The 22,446-nt window shown below is 33.5% G+C and overlaps 1 protein-coding gene across 1 annotated transcript in view; it reads left to right on the top strand.

Annotated features, from left to right (window-relative positions):
* LOC124354330 overlaps positions 1–22,446 on the top strand; it is a 97,727-nt gene that overhangs the window by 52,009 nt on the left and 23,272 nt on the right. Inside the window, exon 2 of the mRNA XM_046804696.1 lies at positions 20,964–21,074. Coding sequence (XP_046660652.1) covers positions 21,023–21,074 — 52 coding nt within the window. The 5' untranslated portion in view covers positions 20,964–21,022. The remainder of the gene's footprint in view (positions 1–20,963; positions 21,075–22,446) is intronic.

Raw genomic sequence — 22,446 nt, 5'->3', positions numbered from 1 at the left:
TTGAAAATGCCAGACAGTCGTCCTCTTCAAAATTTCATCTGAAGACTGTTTCCAATCGATAACCTCACAGTCTTCTTCAAGTTGAATAACTGTTTGTAACTTTCCGGAACATTTCAAGATATTTATCAGGATTTTCAATAACACTATTACTTTTGAACTGTCGCTCAAGGATTCCGAAAACCCTGTCAGGTGGGATAAACGAATGGCCAACGATGGGAAACAAGAGAACGACTTCTTTGACGTGTTGTGGAGCTGTATTTAATAACCAGTCAGACAGCATGAATATTATAGTGCTATTTTTATTTTGGCCACCACAACCGTCGGAAAAGAGATGGACAGATGTGATCCCATTCATATCTGTAGAACATAGTCTATGGTTCAGGGCAGAAGCAATTTGAACTGATCCCTTAGCATATTCATTTTTCACACCATACATAAGCAAAAGTGTTTTCCTTATTTAAATTGGCTTTTGAATCTCCTTCAACAACTGTGAAAATTGTACAAATACATCTGGCGTCGATAATATGCTTCCTGATCTGGTATTTTAGGAAGAACTTAATTTTTTTGGCAGTCATAACTTAAGATTAACACATTTTCTTTCTTTTCTTGCAATGCTTTAAAAAAATGTATCAGCTCTTCTTTTGTGAGCAAGAAGTTGCAGCTTTAGATTCTCTCGTTCTTCTTTGTTGCGTTCTAAGTTCAGCTTATTCTCAAGACTAGTGCAAGTAGAGCATTTGTCACTATTCGGGGCATGAAAACTAATATTAAAATTTTCATTGAAAACATTCCTAAAAAATTCATATTCAACACAAAGATTTTCATCTTTTTTCCCTAGCTGCATACATCTTCCACATTTTTTTACTGATAGTTATCAGTTGGTAGATAGATATGGACGTATTTTAATTTTCCCCCTTGAGTAATGATTCTGAATCGGCTGGAATGTTTTTATAAAGTCTATTACAGCTTCCCTTTTTTTGGAACTTGTCAAATTGACGGCACCTCCTCGTGTTTCTTAGGGAACCTCACCTGTTTGCAGATATTTTTTACATAACCTTTGTAAGCGATCACGCCCTTCTTGTATTATTCCCAAAAATGCAGTTCTGCAGACACCTTATTTGCTCGATCTCTCCTTTACGTTGTTTGGGTAGGAAGTATGAAGTGCTTACCAGCCGTTTCACGAGAGCTGCCTGCAACATTTGGCTTACCTCTTTTTTGGCAGATGAGATTGATGCATGCCGCAGGATAAAAATTTTTCTTCGTATCCAAATTTGCATCTTTATAGTACTTTTAGTACTCCTTTATTAAAACTCAAATAATAATTTTATAAGAGTGCAAAAACTTCATTTTGAAATGCGCCTTAATCATATGAGTGAACAAAATAGCTGGTTTTGGAAATGTTTTACTTTGACGCCATTTACATTTATTGATATATAACAGGCTTTGGAACAGTAAAGATGGATGAATAAATAACAGGTTTTGATACTGAAGCTTGAGTGTAAATAACAGGTTTTGGAAATGAAATAAATTTTTTAAATCCAATTTTCTTGCTGTTTTAGCAGGTTTTGCAACTTGAAAATATTTCAAAACGGTAGCAAATTCACTAAAGTTACCATGGCAACCATTATCTCAATTTCGATTTTTTTGACGGAAAGCTGGTTTTGGAAATGGACTACTCATTTATAGAAGATATACAACATGTATAACGTAGTATAGATGGATATAATATTGTATTATTTTCTAACCCCAATAGTTAAAATATCATATGTTCTGAATGTAGAAAGAATAGTCCCCTGTTAATGCCAGCTGGTCCCCTATTCATTATGTTTTTCATACTCGAATATTTATAACTCAATATTTTATATTTATGTTATTATGTTAATACATATTTAGATAGTCAGTATCATTTGAATATAAATAGTAATAGTATTCTTAATAAACATAAATGTTCCCCCATAGTATTAATAAAGTCTGACATTTCTAATTCTGACTGAGATATCATTGGTTATCTCTAGTAAAATGTTGTTACCTGAAGCTATCTTAAAGAAAAATTGTTATATAACTAATCTCTCCCGTTCATAAAGAATTATTAGACTTTTTACCAAACTCGGTTTTACAGTGTTATTTTCCAAATTTTAGTGCTTTATTAGGGTAGAAGGGTAAGAAGGATTTTGAGTTATTATTATTTTAAAATCAAGAGAAACATTTTATGGCTGTCATGTTGAGCATAACTTATTAATAATTCCTTAGATAGATACATAATATTGTAGGTTCACTATACTATTTTATTTGCCATGAAAAAGGAAAATTATGTAGCAGAATAGTTCTATTCTGGCCTCTGGAAGATAGAAGAAGTTCTTGTAATCTCACACTTGAAGAATTTTCGAAACATCCCACTTCTGGAAGTATATGTTTCCTTGAGGTTTTCGATTTTTAGCTGCTCCAACCTTGTATAAGTTTCTATATTCCAGAAGTTTTAAGCTTGAAACACACACACACACACACACACACACACACACACACACACACACAAGCTTTTTATCACGTGTAAATCCAAAAACAATGAACTCCAAAAAAGGAGGTAAAATTGATGCACGTATGTTTCTGTGTAATGTCTTTGTTATAACTACCCATTTGGCCTGTATGAGGAAATCTCGTTACGATGCACGTATGTTTCTGTGTAATGTCTTTGTTATAACTACCCATTTGGCCTGTAGTATGATTGAAATCTCGTTACGATGTACGTATGTTTCTGTGTAATGTCTTTGTTATAACTACCCATTTGGCCTGTAGTATGATTGAAAACTCGTTACGATGTACGTATACTTTATGCCACTATTAGACGTAGACAACTAAGTGGTACCATCCATTGTACCACCGGATGACAGTGGTGTTGTGCTTAAGGAACCAAATTGGGGCTGTTAGCAGTGGAAGATCGGTTATTCGACTAAAAATAGCTGTTTGACTAGAATACGACGTTGTGCGGAACCTGCAACAGCTCCGTAAATTTTGTGTCTCTGCTGTGTCGGTGGCGTTGCTTTATATGTATCCTATTAGCCAGATAATACTGGTGGTAACACTGCAATACAATAATTTTAGGGCTCGCATGCGCAGTATGCTAGGACAATTAAATAATTTTCAGGCCAATCACCTGTTTTTTTCAACTGAGATGATTTTGAACTATGCCGTTGTTTAACTGGGTCCGGGCTAAAGTTTTCTTATCAATTAGTTGTCCCACCGGTGGCTGTCTACAGTTAATTCAGATGGAATTGAAAATTTGGTGGTAATTGATAACACATTTCCAAAACCAAGACTGAGGCATCGCTTAGTAATTGCTATCCATTAGAAGGAGGGGCTTTTCATAATCTCCGATATACTATACATTTTGTCCCATAACATTTTAGAATTTAAAGAAGTAGTCCTTTAATACATTATTAATTTAATGTGCTCAACATTGGGAGGTATTATCCATTGGGTCTTCTAATAATAGAATTTCTCGGAGGAGAGGGCCTGTTTTATAATCACACAGCCTACTTTTGTCGTGTAAGACATGGTGTTTTAATTAATATTTCACAACTTAAGAGAGCAAGAAGATATTTTTCGTTATTTTATAGACACGTAGGGCTTGGCCCAGAGAGATTTTCGAAATACTAATATGCTTTTATTCATCCTAGGAACCGCAATAATGGTCATTTAAATTTGCCGTACAATCAGGTGAAGAGTTTACGCGTGAAAGCAAAACAAACAAATAGAGTCATCTTTGCATTTAAAATATAACTAGGACATACCCGCGGTTTTTGCCAGAAATTAATATCCAACATTCCATGTATTTGTTTGAATAGATCCTACGATTTAAATACCACTTGAACTATTTTAGATCAATGTAAAGGAAAAACTTCAAAGTCGAAGTTAATAGATTTCTTAGTGAAGTAACAGCAGTTTTAATATAATATGATAGAAATTCTATGATATTATTAAAGTGGGACTAGTCATAGTTTTTAACTATTTCCCACTGTTTAATGTGATTTTCTTCCCCGAAAACAATTTCTGTCTTTGCTATAGTACGTATTGTCTAGGTTATCTAACTAACTCGATTTTCCGGAATAGTTACTCCTTATTCCAAACAGGGGTTTACCCTTTCTCCTGAAAGTTGTAAATGTTCCAATTTTCAATCAACAATGACAGACATTTCTCAATTTTGCCAGAAGTGAGAAAAGTATTTAAAAAGTTTTTCCTCATTCCTATGCTTTAATTTTTGCTTCAGATTCAGTCAGCTCTCAAATGTTACGATTTTGACTCAGAAAGGGCAAATCGACTAGTAGTGCAGTTAATAGGCTTTTATGATATGATTATTTAGGGGGTTGATATGAATGTCGAAAAGACACAATGAATGGGCTTCTACACCTGTCCAAGACATTCGAATACGTTGACCTCAACACACTGCTTGACAGACTTGAGTCCTATGACATTTGAGCGCCACTTCAATAGCTAGGTCAGTTTCAAGTTAAAGATCCCAAGAAATATAAAATTAACTTTCTATACCAATAGAGTTGATTTACTATATCCCTCAGGAGTTTATTCTCAGTTCTGAACTTTTCCCATTTTATTTCTAAGGCAGAAGGCTTATTACTTCATCGCGGAAGACTAGTGCAGTATGCTGATGATACGACTCTTTTTTAGCAGAAATCAAACATGCGGAACAATAAGAATTTGTTGACAACAACTTTGTCCAATACTTTAACAGCCTCAGCCTTACAGAAAATTCATCAAAGTATAACTTTTGAATGTTGCTTTGCGTGCTGCGGGTAACCAGTGTGGATCGGCTGTATTGTTGGCTGATTCTACACTGGAAGAAGACTGATGCTCAAAACTGTTTCGAATACACTTTGATAGAGGGTTGGCTTGGAACGAGCATACTGATCTAGTGTGTGCCAAACTTTTCTCAGGCATTTATGTTCGGAGTTCTTTAGCAACATACTGCCCGAGTTAGGTACTGATAACGGCGTAATATGGCTTAGTTTACCCCCATCTGTCCTACGAAGTGGTTCTTTAGGCAGTTGGCCCAAACACTCAATTTCAGAGAGCATTTAAACACCAAAACAGGCGATTCCAACCATCGCGAAAATCAAATTTGAAGAGTAATGCTGGCCAGCGTTCAGGTCATTGCAGCTTTTGACCCTGTCTTTACTCTACAATTATGAAACTACTTTTTTATGTACAAAATCACCTTAACCAGAGGCCGAAACATGCACATGCATAAGACACGAGGCAGAGGGAATTATCGAACTGGTAGCCACACAAAGGTGGTTTATGAACTATTTAATTACCTTAACAGAAAGGATTTAATTTCCTTAATAGACTAACCAAGTCAATAAAAATGACCTAACGCCGAATGCGTTAAAAATTCGCCTTAAACGTCTTTGGGCGACAAAATCATTTTATAATGCAAGTGAGATTTTGGCAGTCGCCTGGAATGAATAATTATGTTATTTAAGTGGGTTACATTGGCGTAGTGTGGGAAGAGCATAATTTTTGAACGAAATGTATGATAAATGTTAAAAAGTTTAGGATTGAAGAACTAACGTTTGCTTTGCAATTGTGAAATAATTGTCTTCATAATAAAACTTATTCGATTTAATTTATTATAAAAACTAAAACTAAGTCTATACTACTGCCTAATTCCTTTACACCACATGGCCATTTCATTGAACCAGGCTTTGCCATTAGGTTTTATTGGTTGCAGTAAAATCGGATGACCCGTTTAGTGTTCCATATAATCATCGGCATCCTGTCACCGCATTAATATCTCTAATTACATCTTCGGCCTCCTATTTAAACTAAAATTAAATAAAACTGCCCTATGTAAAAGAGCCGAGACACATTAGTCATGATACAGTTACCAAAGTCCGCAGTGTGGGAATTTCTGTAATAAAACTTTCAATCTTCGGTTGTGTAAATAAGTAAATTTTATATTTTAGTGCTTTTATTTTATCAAATCAAAATTGTAAACAAATATAGGCTTACAAATATAAATTTGCATTTGCATGTGCAATAGATGCAAATTTATTTTAAAAGTACATGAGCGGTACATATTTTAAATGTACAATGTTTGAAATGTAATATGAAGATGTTGCTGAGTTTTAAAATGAATTAAACCAAATGAATTCTTAAACGGAAACTGCTCATAACTGAGAGAAATAGAAAATTTTAGATAATGGAGGGTTTCAGTTTTACTTACTCTAACTAATAAAATTACTTTATTAGTTGAGAGAGTATCAGCGAAGCCTCTCAAACAAAGGGCGGAAAAAATTATTTCATTTTTGCAAGTCCATACGATGTCTCAAAAGCTAACAGATTTATAGACTAAAAATTTTGCATTGTATTTTTACTATATATACATCCTCGAGTTGAATGATGGTGCATGTTACTATTCGTACATCGGCTCTGGCTGAGTATTAGCGAATATTTTATATTGATCTTATGTGCAATATTATGAGAAATAATTTGCCTATATTTTTTCAATTTTGAATGTAATAGAGACGAAAATCTGTTTTATTATGTATAATGTCCTTTAAAGGGATTTGGCTGAGCGCCATTGAATTTCATCATTCATTAGACTAGGAAAATTCCATTTTGGATGTAACGGTTCTTTTCCTGCACGTTCATATGAAAGTCTGTCTTTCTTTAGGACAAACATATAAAGAATGAAATTAATTATAGACTTCAATTTTGATTGCACCTTATTTTTAAATATTTACACTGCTAACTATAATTGTCATGAATTATATAAACATTTATTAAATATTGTATGTTATGTGAAGGTATCGTAAACATTTTCAGGGGACTTACTACATGTACAGGAATAATATACAGGGTGTACATAAAGTCCTGCACTGGTATAATATTTTCTAAACGATAACAGATAAATGAACATAAGATTTGGTACATCAATACTACACCTAAAAATCTACTTTTTGAAGGAACTATCAGTTTTCTGTAATATCATGGAGACGTCCCGCAAGGAGTCGGAAGGAAATCTTAAATAGGAGCATAGGTCAATATCACATCATTTTAAAGGGCTTATCTAGCAGAGTTTAAATGCCGCAAACCGCACTCAAAAAGATTGATCCAGTACAAAATGGCGGCTGTTCAAAGGTTTTACTTGGTTACATTTCATTAGTAGCCATAACCCCGGTAAAGCAAAACTGCAACCAAACGAATACTGCAGATAAATACTAACATTATGATTGTCAGTTGTACAGAAGTGAATTATGACGTAGGTTATCCTCAAGGGTTACAAACTTGGTCCTAATATATTGGTAACAGTGTTTAAATAGGCTCTTACGTCAATGCCGTAGTGTGGGGGTGCTCCGTCCTGTTGAAACCAGATATTCTGGTAATGTTTCTCCAAACATGTTTCGAAGTGCTGGTGTAATTTCATTTTCTAGCAAACGTTAATATGATATTGCACTTAAATTTCCTTCAATAAAGAAAGGACCCTACCAACTGGGTACCTATCACACCAAGCCAGACATTCACCTTTAGTGAATACTGCGTATGTGCTGCCCCGCATCCAGTGAGGATTTTCGCTACTCTAGTACGTAACGGCAATTGTGCCTGTTTTACACTTCCATTCAGCATAAATGAACAATCGTCTGAAAACACAATATTGTTTGCATCAATTTCGTTGCAATCTATTTTGGCCATCATAGTTGCACAAAATTTCTATACGTCGATCGAAATCAACTTCGTTGAGTTCGTGCACCAAAATGAACTTTATAAGGCTTAAAATTAGACCCTTTCAGAATCTTTTTAACAGACGTAATAGAGATGTCATGAGTTTGTGTTGCTGAGGCGTAGGGACTCTTGCGTATTCTCAATAAATGAGTGCAATACATCTAAAGAGTTGCCTTCAGTTGTCGCAGTAGCGGGCCTTCCTGTCCTATGACGATCGGAAACACTTCCTGTTTCCATAAAGCGTTGAACAGTTCTCCCTACAGTTGTTCTAGAAATTGGCTGCCTCTCGTGAAAGTAGTCATGAAATAAATGGCATGCTTCCTCGTGTGATCGTCCGTTGTTTCCCCAACCAACCATCATAAGAAGTGTTATACGTTCATGTTCGTCAAGCAACATAGTGTAGTTGAAGAACTAACAAGCAATACGACAAACTCTTTTGTACTAAAGTGCACTGATAGAAAGGTTGGACAGCACTACTAAAACAAGAAAACTAGAATAGCCTACTATGAATAGACTGGGCTAATTGGAAAGTCCCAAACTGCGACCCAAAGATAAGAGCTTTTTAATTGTTTACTGTTATCAGGTTTTTTTCCCCGTTATCAATATATTAGGACCATATTTGTACCCCTTGAGGATAACCTACGTCATAATTCACTTCTGTACAACTGACAATCATAATGTAGTATTTATCTGCAGTATTCGTTTTTGGTTGCAGTTTTGCTTTACCAGGGTTATGGCTACTAATGAAATGTAACCAAGTAAAAACCTTTGAACAGCCGCCATTTTGTACTGGATCAATCTTTTTGAGTGCGGTTTGCGGCATTAAACTCTGCTAGATTAAGCCCTTTAAAATGATGTGCATATTGACCTATGCTCCTATTTAAGATTACTTCCGACTCCTTGCGGGACGTCCCCATGTTATTACAGAAAACTGATAGTTCCTTCAAAAAGTAGATTTTTAGGTGTATATTGATGTACCAAATCTTGTTCATTTATCTGTTATCGTTTTAGAAAATATTATACCAGTGCAGGACTTTATGTACACCCTAGTAGATATAATTACATGTTTTCACAATTTTGAATATGTGTTACGAAATTAAATAAAATGATCATATTAGTACGATGGTTTTCCCCTCATGCCTTTTATAAAACCCTTTTTTATGACTGACAACACTTGAACAAAAAAATATAAATATGTAAATAACTTAATTTTGCAATAGAAAATTTATAGAGTAGGTCCATGAAATGTTATGCAATAAGCTGAAAGAAGTGAACCTCGGCAGAACGTAGAGAAGGCAATTTATTGTGGTCCATTGTTTATGTGCAGATAACGTACTTGCTGACTGTTCTGCATTTATGTTGGTTACCTCCTCTTTTGTTTCCGAAAGAGTGTAAGTGTATTAAATTATTCACTTGTTCAACCCAAATTTATTACATTAGTTGCACAGTTAATTTTTCTCAGCAATATTAAAGGGACTTATGCATTAAAGAATAGAGTTTACTTTAAAGAACACATTGGCCCATGACACTAAGTCTACATAGGATTAAATTGTAATTTCTTGAAATTTTTGAAACTGCTGTGTATAAAAATATATGTTGGTGTAAATGAATCAGATACATCCATGTTGGTAAAAATGGCCCACGTTTGCGCTTATTAATATTTGTATGAGTATTAGAATGTAACGTTGTATTTAAAATTTGTTAGACAGGTGAAGGTTTACTATTTTATGTTATATTTTGAAATATGGCTCAGAACCGGAGCAAGGTAGGATATAATTCCCAAATCCATTGGCCTATTTCATTGTATAACATGATCAACAGTTCGTTAGACCATCTGCGTTTGTAGAATAGCTGTTAATAGAAACTCCATTGAGATTGTACATAGGTTTATCTTTGTCTGAGTAAATATTTAACTAATTATTATTTCTTAAAAGATAAAAAGGCAATCCGTCCGTATGTATGTCTGTATATGCGATAGTTCTTTCTGTACGTTCTGTCGGGCCCCTCGATACTCGTTGTAACAATTTATTTTACTCGAAAAGACAAAAATAGATTCCCAAAAAAATTAAAATTTTTACTTTAAATTAAATTAAATTTCTACTTAAATCATACTAGCACCTTTTTTCCCTAACTAACTTTGTTCGGTTTGCAAATCCATCTAGAATTGTCCTCAATATAAATCTGTCTAGAGTTAGAAGAGAATGTTATGAAAATGCTGTCTACAAATGCCTGTATAATATCGCATTCATACTCACATGCATTTGGTGTAGTTTTTAAAACGAATCAAATCGTAATCCAGAGACTGGTGGCACCCATTTCAATGTACCTTCATTGCGTGTACATAGCTGACCGAAATAGTGTTATCTAATAGTTATCCGCTAATGATTCATTTACTGCGCAAAAGCACCCAATATTCTGACTTTTCTTCTTTATTTTCTACGCATATTGTCGCAGTTTAACAATGACGTCATAAAGAAGCCTAAGAAAGCATATCTAGAATATATAATTGTAAAACACTCTTACCCCCTGAACTGTTTCTGAATAACTGAATAGCTACGTTTAAAGGATTACTTGCCTGGGACCAAACAGTACCGAATTTTGTACTCATGAGATAATCTCATTGTCTATACTGATTTCCATAAAGTAGTTTTTTTTTCTGGGTAATTCCTTCGATGTCAGTAGATGCAAATAAAATGAAAGAGCCCAAAGGTGATATATTGAAGTAGACCATGCTTACTGTTCGGGCCAAATATTCAAGGCAGTATAAATGATTGTATAAAATAATATGGTAAACTTTAAGTATTTAATATCAAGATAGTAAATTTAAGCTATAACAGTAAGGGAGAGCCATGAATACACTAATCGCCATTAAATAGAGCGTTAGTATATACAGGGTATACAATACTTTAATAAAGAGAATATGAATGGAATAACACATTGCTGTTTCCTCTATTGAATAAATGTCCTAATATTTAGAAAAGAACTCAATATATTTATAACTACATTGAACACTAATAATGTTTATTTAAGTTATTATTTTACGTTATTATTACGTTTTAATGTTATTATTTTACTCTCACAAGTAAGCATTTAAGGAGTTAGATTCTCCTATATTTTCATAAGTTTCATGATTTAATAGTCTAAATCTACGTGACACTTTTTTCGATAAACAAAATTTTTCTTTTTAACCATTAAAAATTATAACATAATGAATAATATATTGGCTAGCTTTAAATTGGAAATGCAGTAAATGCACTTACATAGTTGTATAATCATTTTAAAATGAACATCTACATACTATCCAATACTGGAACTATTACTTAATTTCCAAAACATATAATTTATAATGTCATGTGTTTACTTGTTTCCTTGTAAGTAGAATATATGGAACCAGTACATAACCTCTGTATATTTTTGCAGTTTGGTTTGTTTTGTTTCACATCTCCGTTGGGCTCCCTTATAAATGATTCAAGAGATACAGCGCCTTGTTCACGGTGCTGACATATGTTCTGTCTCTGAGGACTTATGTGCTGAGTCCTATAGCGTTTCTGAGTCACTTCAGCACTAATAACATAGAGAATTATTAATGTTTGCCATGGCAAACATTATAATATGGTATATTAACATAAGTTTTTAGAGACTATCTATATATAGAGTTTATATTATATTATCAACTCTTACTTAGTGTGAAAATATCAGTGTGATCGAGACTTCTTTTTAGAATGATTGGAATTATTTGAGTCCCTATACAAAATTTTAAATCTTAAATGATAATAAGTCAGGAAACGAATACAATTTTGAAAAATATGAGTAATAAAATAATCTTTATATTTAGTAATGAGCACTTTAAAAGTAAGTTAATGAGCTATGCCCAAACTTTAATGGGCCAGTGAATGTATTGTACGACAGTGTTTTCTAAAATGTACATATGAAAATATTAATGATTTTACATACCATTTCTTAATAACATAAATTTCGCATCAACGTCATACTTTTATGCGGTAGGCAGCGTTTCACTCTACTAACCAATGGTTTCACTGATTAGTATTTATAAAAATTTAATTCAAAAATTAAGTGGTAAGTTAACTATTTCACCAACAAAGAAAAATGGTAGAACTTAATTAATTCATAAACATAAAGACGACGAATTCATTTTAGCTTTATTTATTGTGTTATAAATTTATGACATAATTTGCTAATTAAAAAAAGTGATTGAAAACACATCGGTTAGTAGGGTGAATCGCCGCCTACCGCATCAGAATACGACGATCCAGTCAGAAATGGCAGCGCATAATGTACTTCACAATGTGTACCTAAAACAACCCGCCATTTCTGTTTGGATAAACCTTTTGAGATACGGTTTGTGGCATTCAACTCTACTAAGTGGGCTCTTTTAATTGAAGTATCACTCGACCCATGCTTTAATTTAAGATTTCCATGTTTTCCTCTGTGGGCCGTCCCCCCATGGTTGGTATTTCTCATGGTAATAGCAAGGAAAAATAGTTTACATAGCCATATGACACTGTGCAAAGTTTATAGATGTTATCTGCTATGGTTTGTAAAATATTAAGCCGTACCCAGACTTTTCAAAAACCTATACGTACATACATACGTGTCTCTGAACTCTTTACCAATATTCGGACCAAAGGAATCCAAAATATTAAATTAAAACTTTCTAAAACTCAATAATTATTTACACAGCAGCCATTTTGTTTCTCAAATAACAAGTTTGAATTTGAAAACGGCTTAAAATTTAAAAGGGAATTCAAGTTTTTTGTAAGCTTTATTTTCACAATGGCAGTTTACTAAATTATTTTAACTTAAATATCTTTAGTGCGACATATTATAAAAAAGACACATTTATCATATTATTTATTTAAAGACAGACATATGAAAAAGAATGCAGAATTCATCATCTTCATCATACAGAAAAAGAATCTATACATCCCTCCGGCCGAGAAATAGAAATTTTCCTATCCTATTAAGTGATGGTTTTAATGATGCTGTGCCAAATTCCTCTCATGCACACATTACATCAAAAACTCTTTTTTTACTATATTTCATGCAAGATCAATGTGCATACAAAAACGTTTCCGCAACATATTACCATACATCATACATTATCTCTAATGAAAACCCCAAAATAATGTACAGGCTGTAGTTTAATTTAAAGTAGTGACGACATTTAAGTGATTATTAATAATAACACTGAACACATAGACGTAATTTATAAGCTATCTTCATAAGAATTATGTTGCGATTAAAATAATACACATGATTGTTCAACAATCTGAGTTATGCTGTAGGTGATAATGAAACTGTTAACAAATTAAGCTAAAACAAATCCACAGGGTCAAAAGAGTAATTTGATTTATGGCAGAGAGTTCCGGAGTTCATGTGCCCACCAATACTGTTATGATTGACGACAATCAAACCTCTATCCCACCGCTCTAACAATATTATGTTTGTGGCTTGCTGTTTCTGTATCATTTCGATAAAATCGATGAACCATCATCTCATTACTATAATTTGAAAATGTGTTGCCTTTCACCAGTGGTTCATTGTTTTTGTTATATCCTTTTACATGTGTGTAAAAAAGCAATCCTAGATGTAGACTGTCCATAAAAACATACATAACATTGATTTGTCGCGCTGTCCTCAATACAAACAACTATTTTTACAGAATGATTCAACACTTCTTATAATAGATCATAAAAGTATTTTGTTTTGGAGCTACTTCTTTGACGCGACGTCGCAAACCTTTTCAACCTCTACACATAGATTTTGTGCCATCAGCGTAAATTCTACCTTGAATTTCATTAGATATACCCTTTAAAATATATAGAGTAATAAGATAGGAATAAGTTTTATTTGTGCTTGTTACTATTAAAGTGTCCTTCAATGACCAGTAAAAGTGATAAATTGGAAAAATAAGTAGTCTCAGCTATTTGAAAAGAAAATCAGAGAAATTTGTAAAATTCAATATCTTCATAACTATCGTTAAATCTCCTAAAATGTATTTTATTTTAGTAAGAGAAATTGAAATAATTTTAGAAAACGCTCATAAACACTCTAGTTAGCTTTGTGTATTGATAAAAAATTAAGTAATATTAAGTCATATCTTTAATATTTGGAAGAAAGTTACGTATGATGGGGTTTTTATCGTTTTGTATCCATATCATATGTATTATAAAAATTCATACCACAAGTATCCATTAACGTATCTTCTTTGCCTTACATGTGGAGCACTGGTGCTTTGAGTTTAACAGACCTTATCTTATTTCTTAGCAGCAAATTACTGATGCACTTCTTTCAAATTGCGATTGTATATCAATTTGTATTTAACTCCTGCTAGCAGCAGCCAATTCACGACGGCCAATATATACAACGAAGAACAATAATTAATAGTATGCTGCATAGTTAGAGGCTGTGCACCGCAATCGCATTGTTGTTATTGTACAAAGCTCTACTTGAATTCCAAGTAGTTAAATATACTAACCACACAAAATTCAGTAAAATCCATTCTATCCACAAAAGGTCCAATTCAGAAGACGGGTCAGACACCAAGAATTCGTTATTAGAAAGACAGTCAGGTTGACTCTGGCTGAAAGTTCGATGCTATCAGTAGCAAAGTTGTTCATATTACTTTCTGGAACTAAATCGCCCTATTTACTTCGGAAATCTAAAGATGCACAAAGTTTTAAATCTGGTCAATCTCCTTTATGAATGCCAGTCTGTGCCGACTAGTAATACTTATAATATTATTATATTTCAATAAAATCTATAGGAGCTATTTAGTAGTATAACCAAAATAGTGAAGGGCAGGTATAAAGATTCAATCTTCTTTTATAATTAAAATAATTATATTAATCATGGTTGAAAAAGTTCATACTGTGCGAAAAAATCTAATATTTGTTTCTTAAATATGGTGGATTTAAAAACTCATATAAAATTTAACAAACTAAACATTGCTGCAACCACTTTAAAATATGCAGCAGGTAATTATAAACTATACTTATTTCTTGAACCTAAATTTAATTACTATATTATAAATTCATGAGTATGGTTATGTTTTTGATAGGGCTGAAACTTAATGATCATAACCGAATGTGATGATTTGACAAGATATTTAATAGATAATAAAAACAAAGAAAAGGTATTAAAAACAGAAATGCCTTTCTTTTATAAAGGCAAGTTGAATAATTACGTTGCAAAATTCAATGTAAAGTGTGATATACCGTTTGCGAGGAAAAATGTATTCAGACAACAACCCCTCCCATACACAGTACCTCAATTGCTTCTTTGCACACACTTCATTACTTCCTAGCTGTGTTGTATATATTACACTTTAATCTAGTAGACATTTCCATGTTTAGTTCAGAACAGTAGGAATGCAAGTGTACTTAGGAAATAGTAAGTGCAAGGAAATTTCTTTGACATATGGTTATTATTCCAGTGAATGTTTGTGAATATAATTATAGTAATGCTAAGTATAGTATCGTAATTGTCGTATTATCGCCAAAGTAGGGCCTATTGTAGCATTATTTCCATTGAAATAAAATAATAGAACCAATACATTTATTAATAATTGACCATGTCACCTAATCGGCTATATCTCAGACACCATGAAGTTTGTCATCCACACAGTTCCAAACATCTTTGTTTACTCTCGAAAGATCTAAAACATATGTGTGCATAAACTTTGCAAATAGAAGATTTTAATTTGGAGTCGCAGGAAATTAAGTTTACCGAAGAAATATTGCTGTACCAAAGAGAACGACTCTTGCAAAATACAATATGTAACAAAATAATATTAAAAAACATTTCGATATTCAAAATTATGTTAATCTTAAACTACCATATAATATAAATATATATATATATGCATATATATATATAATCTATATAAATATATATATATATATATATATATATATATATATATATATATTTATATATACTCTTACTCTTACTCCCTCGGCGCTACAACCCTCCATGGGTCTTGGCCTGGTGAATCAGTAGTCTCCATTAGGGTCTTTCCTCGACGACCTCTCTCCAATTTCTTGCTCCAATCTTTCTTAGGTCAGCAACCACATCGTCTCTCCATCTCATCCGAGGTCTTCCCTTGGGCCTTGTATTAGCAGGAGTCCACTCAGCAACCTTCTTCACAACTCTGTTGTTTCGTTCATTCTCGTCAGATGGTCCGAGCCACCTAATTTCTTTGGGCTTTAATGAAGCGTACAATATCCTCACCGCTCAAAAAATCCTGATCCTCACCAAGCAGGTCCTGATTTTTTTCGCCTCCTCCATGTTCCTTGTCTTAATTCAGGACCGTAAATTCTTCTTAAAATCTTTCTTTCAAATATTCTCAATCTATTTATGTCCTGTTTGGTGAGTGTCCACGCTTCGCAACCATAAATTACAACAGGCCTGATTACAGTTTTATAAATTCTCAGTTTGCCTCTTTATGAAGAATGTTGGAGCTGAAAATTTTCTTAAATGCAAAGTAACATCGGCCCTCCCGCGGCTATCCTTGTGTTAATTTCTTCAGTCACGCTGTTGTTTGCAGTTAGAGTTGATCCAAGGTATTTTAAAACTTACTACGTTTTTCTACCTCATTGCCATTTACCTCCAGATCCACTCCTCTTTGTCCCATTCTTGTCATTTTCAGGTACTTAGTTTTTTTCCCAGTTAATAGTCAATCCAACTGCTCACCGCTCTTTCAATATCTTCCAGCTTCTCCAACATAGCTCTCTGGACTTCTTGCAGCTACAACAATGTCATCAGCATATGCTGATAAACTGACTCTTCTATATGTGATATCACCTACACACAATCCACCTTTCTCAATGCCGCTTCCAGAAACCAGAATGAAGATTAATGCTGATAAGGAATCGCCCTGCCTGACACCTGTTTTTTACGTCAAATGGTTCCGTCAACTCATTATTGACTCTAACAATGGCTATGGATCCTTCCAGTGTTAGCATTACGAGCTTTATGATTTTCTGTGGTACTCCTAAGTGTTTAAGACAAACTTCCATCCTCTGTCTATTCACCTTGTCAAAAGCTTGCCTGAACGTCCACAAAAACACAATGCAGGTCCGTTCCAAATTCAGCACATTTTTCAAAAAACAATGTGTCTTACCATAAAAATGTTTGTCCATTGTTGATCGTCCCACCCCTGAAACCACATTGGTAATCTCTTATACAATGTTCTCCATAGTCTACTAGCCTGCTATGTATAAGTATGGAAAATACTTTATATGTAACATTGAGAAGCGTAATTCCCCTATAGTTTCTACAATCTCTCCTGTCCCCCTTCTTGTATATAGGTATGATCCAGTCCTTTCTTTCCACTCCCTCTGGGCATTCTTTCTTGTTCCCACACTTTCGATATAAGTTCGTGGATAACCTTCAACAGCTCTTCTCCGCCATACTTCAGCATCTCTGCTGTTACAGTGTCGATTCCTGGGGGACTTATTGTTTCTCATCTTCCATACTCTCTTTCCTGGGGGGGTTGTACAAAGTTATCAACCTGCTGTGGTATCTCAAGATCAATTTCTGGTAGCAGAATGTCCTGTTCTTTGAGTAAGTCTTCGAAATATTTCTTTCCATCTTGTCTTGATTTCCTCCATCTCTGTTATCACGTTTCCTTCTTCATCAAAGATGTACTTGTGATTTTGCTTGGTATGCATCCGTAATATTTCTCATATTCTTGTAAAATTTCCTGCATTCTTTCTGCTGGTAGTTTCTCTCTAATTTTTCTATTTTACTGTTTGCTGCTTCTCTTTTTTTCCTCCTCATAAGTCTGTTTGCTAATGATTCTTAGAGTCCAATGCATTTCTGCATTCTTCGTCAAACCAGTCCTTATTTCTTTCAAATTTCCTTTTACCTAGTACCAGTTCAGCTGTGCCCTTCATTGCTTCTCGCAGGTAATTCCAATGCTCTTCAATTGATAAATCAGTCGTAAGTCCTGTTAGTCTATCACCCAGTTCTTCCTGAAATTGTTGACTCAAATTTACATCTGCTAATTTTTCCACGTCCCACCTTTTCTACTCTTGTCTTCCTTGCTTTGACAGTATTCGCTATACGATATCTGAGAACTCCTCTCTCACCAAATAGTGATCACTATCACAATTAGCTCCTCTGCATGTTTTTTATATCCATTATAGAAGTAGCCCATCTCTTTGAAGTTAAAACATGGTCAATTTGATTGCAGCTATCCCTCCCAGGCATTTTCCATGTCCCCAGATTGAATCTTTTTGTGAGGAAAGCAAGTACTACTTACAATCAGCCTCTGAGCTTCAGCAAACATGCATACTCTTTCTCCATTCAAGCTAGTTTCTTCATGCAGACCACACTTTCCTGCTATCATGTTGTTTCTGCTCCTCTTTTCCTATTTTTGCATTGAAATCACCTAAAACCACTTTCATATCATGCCTAGGTATTTTATCACAAACTCTCTCAAGTTCTGTGTAGAAATCATCCACAATACCTTCTGCATTATCCTCTGTGGGGGCATACACATTTACAAACGAAACATTGCAAAACTTTCCTTTGATCCTCAATTTACAAATCCTCTCACTAATTGGTTCGAACTTAATACCGCTTTCCTAATTCTTCGCAGCACAAAAAAACCCAACACCTTTATGTCCTCTTACATTATTGGATCCACTAAAGTGAAAATCATAATTTCTTTTCTTGATCGTTCCACTATCTTTCCACCTTTACTTCTTGCACCGCTCCAATGCTGGTCTTATACTTTTCTAGCTCTTGTTGCCACCTCCTCCATTTTACCTGCTTTAAGCAGTGTCTGCACATTCCATGACCCAAAATATATATCCGTATCCCTTCTCATAACCTTATTAACTCGCCTTGGTCGTCTCCGTGAAATCCGTCCGGCATCCTCTGATTCATTATTCGTAACTTGGCGTTTTTTTTATGAGATTGGGTTGTCAGCCCAATGCTCAACCCCCCAACCTGGAGGACCAGGAGTTTGATTTTGGAGTCTTCTTCTCCCTAGACCAGTTGCTTTTGCCACAGCTTACAGATCCTGGTCTAACCATGGTTTTAAATCAGAGCCTCCTTCTCCTAGCCTTTGAGGAACCAACCCCTATCCGTACAATGCAGTACGGAGCAGTGCTTATTTAATGGCGGTACTTACTCGCCATGTCACAGCATCGTCACTGGGCTCTGTGGTATTTGATAGTTGTGACCTCGCCATAGGTCACCCCACCACGCCCTGTTAATGCTGCCGCCTCGGTCCGGGACTGCTTATTTGGCATAGTGCCTTATTCGCAGCTGTCCACCCATATCTGATGGACGTATCGCTATCCGCCACCTGCCACCCCGCCCAGTAGGTGAGGCTCCCCCTGGAATATATATATATAATCTATATAAATATATATATATATATATATATATATAATCTATATATAAATCTTTATATTATATATGGACATTATTTTAAATTTGTATATGGCATTATTTTGTCCAGAAAATATTTTAGTGAACAAGTTGAACTCAGTTATTAATAAATTTAATCAAATTTTGTTCATTGGACATTTAGGTTTCCTCGTATAATATAAGTATGCCTCAAACTTAAAAGATAAATTGTAAATAATTAAGGCCATAAATAATGTACATTCTATGAATATTTGTATCTTTGTCAACTATGTCTTTGTAAGTGATATTTGTCATAAACCAACAGTTAATAGTAATAATATGTGGTACAGTTATTTCTTATTAAAATAGAACATAGGCCGGAATTAACATGGTATATTAATAATGTTAATACCAGTTCATAAACATTTAGAAGGATTTCTGCTTGTAAAAGTACTATATCGATAGATTCTCTGGTATATTTAACTAAAATCCTCTGATTTTAAGTCACTTTGGCTGTTCTAACCTCATTCGCATTCTTTAAGGATTCCAAGATTTAAATTTTTCAGGCTTTTTAGAGTTATTTTTTATTGTTCGTTTAATATTTTCTATTTTTAATTCATAATCATTCCTAGAAAATTCTCTCTTTCATGACTTACTCACCAACTCATGGCCAGTTACTCACCATCACAACTGTATTTAAATAAAATAATTCATTTTTATACGTAATTAAATGTTTTAATTTGGTTCGCTTTTTGAGAAATGAACATAGTTTACAATAACTAAGTTTGATATATTACTATATTCCTAAGGCCGATCAAACTAACACATAATGTACATTCATTCATGATTATTGTCGTATAATAGAGTGTTCACATAATGCAGATTCTCATTATTTTTTCTGAAGATAATTCAAGAATAATGAAAAATATCAACATAAACCTGTCATGCACAAGTACTAACGAGAAATATAACCATCTCTTCGCCGTGTGTTTATATAGCCTTATACGTATACACACATATACATATATATATATATATATATATATATATATATATATATATATATATATATATATATATATATACTTTTGTAAAGAAACCGACTAATTCTTGGTCGTCAATGGTTACTTCAGTATATTTTCATTTTTTAACGTACATGAGCTCGTTGATGATATGGATATTTTTATATATTAACGGAACATATATAATAGCCAGATGTCATGTGTCGATCAAGCTGGTACAAAAACTTAAATATTGGAGATACAGGAATATCGTTGCTGTTTGATGAATGACGAAATAAATACTCACATTAGCTTACTTTATCTTGATACTTTTCTGTACTTCAACTATTGGTCTTTAATAAAATGTATGGTCTCTATTGACGACCCTTGATATTGGGATATAATTTTGACAGTGCTTAGGCGCTAAGTTTATTTAGATATGATTAGTATTATTTCAATTCTTTCAAATCGGTTGAAATTTATAAATATACTCGCATGAAACAATTCGAAAATGTACTTAGGGTTTTAATAGGAGCATACAGCCAACATTGTTGGTGTGATAGCATAGAGTAGAGGTTTAACTGCCGCAAACTGAAATTGTGCCCAAATAAACTGCTGAAATCTCCCTAAGAAACACAATTATTCTTATGGCTTCAATAAATATTAATACATTTCTGCCTGTACCTCAGGTTTTTGGATAATATTTATCCATAAACTACCTATAAATTTTCATTATATGACATACGATTTTTGCTTATTTTATTAATACTTTATATTTAAAAATCATTATAATTAGAAAACAATTTTAAAATTGTTATGTTTAAATGTGTGATATTTTTCCAGGGTTGTTTTGGAAAATGAGGGCAGCAGGCGAGAGGTAACCCCTGTCTGCTGATGACGTCATGTTGTGGCGCTTTACCGCCATCTTGATCACACTTCTAGCAGCAATTGGTGGTGAGTGCTTCGTTGTAACCTTCCCATCATATTTGAGATCAGGTTTCCTCTCTCTTCAAACAAAGTATGATTTTTTGATCCGTTAGTGGATAATCCTTAGTTTTTGCATGATAGCATATTCACTTCAATATGGTGCGATCACACTCCACTTCATAATAATATTTACAGCCTTTTTTATCTTCTAAACGCATGAACTAACGTGTTGAAAAAACAAGTAGTGTATTTAAAAAAATAAGGAAAATTATAGTGTTGCATACAAAAAAAAATAAGTGTAATCATTTTGATGTAATATCTAGTCTTAAGTTTTAAAATTTTCGCGCACATTTAAAAAATGAAAAAAATACTTCAAATTTCGATTTCACTAAACTGTTTTTCTTATGAAGTAATACATTGAGTAATACATACTTTCACTAAACCTCTACAATGAAGTAATAAAGACTTTCTCTCAATACCTTTGCTATTTTTGGTTATTGTCATGATGAGTTAATGGATAAGGTGTTATACATGTTACTATAATCATTGAAACGAATTAAAATGTAGTCTGATACAAACAGATTCACATTGAGCCATACTTATTTCATATATTTTTTATAATTACCTATAGGAACACTATAGTTTTCTAAGTAATCAATACATAAGTAAGTTCATACGTAAGTTTTTTAAAGAGATTATATTACAGTGGTACTGTGCTACATATTTTAGCTGATATGACACATATAAATCTTGATATAATCTCTATGTAAAATAAGTAAAGTGCTCACTCACTCACTCATCACTAATTCTCCTAATTCTAGGTAATAGAACATATGTACACAAATGCTTCATGATTTAAATAGAAAAATTAAATAATCTTCGTACAGATAAACTATCCATAATGGGTTAAATAGGGGTACGCTATACAGAACTATGTTTTTATGTCCTTGATGTCCTTAAAAGATGAGATATAAGACACACATGCCTTACACTCTTAAATAACAAACGTAAAATATTTTACCAAAAGAAACTGTTTATAGGGGTTGTAATGGGGTTACAACACTTAGAAGAACTATATTTTTTCAACGTGTTGACGTCTTAGAGAGATGAAATATAAAACACGCATGCTTTACGCTCTTAAATAACAAGTAAACAATATTTTACCTAAACAAAATATCTATAGAAATTGAAATCGTGTAACGCTATTTATGTGTTTTATGATTTTGTAATGGAGTTTCAGCACTTAGAAGAACTATAGTTTTTAAACTTTTTGATGGCCTACAAAGATGATATTAATAAACGCATGCATTTGATCTCAAAAGACGAATAAAACTCTTTCATGAATATCTACTAGCTATAGGGGTTGAAATAGGATTAATTCCCCTAGAAGAATTACATT

The sequence above is a fragment of the Homalodisca vitripennis genome, chromosome 2 (genome assembly GCF_021130785.1).
Source record: "Homalodisca vitripennis isolate AUS2020 chromosome 2, UT_GWSS_2.1, whole genome shotgun sequence".
In the NCBI taxonomy this organism is placed as follows: Eukaryota; Metazoa; Arthropoda; class Insecta; order Hemiptera; family Cicadellidae; genus Homalodisca; species Homalodisca vitripennis.
Note: the sequence above shows the minus strand (reverse complement) of the source record. Positions and strands in the feature narration are given on the sequence as shown.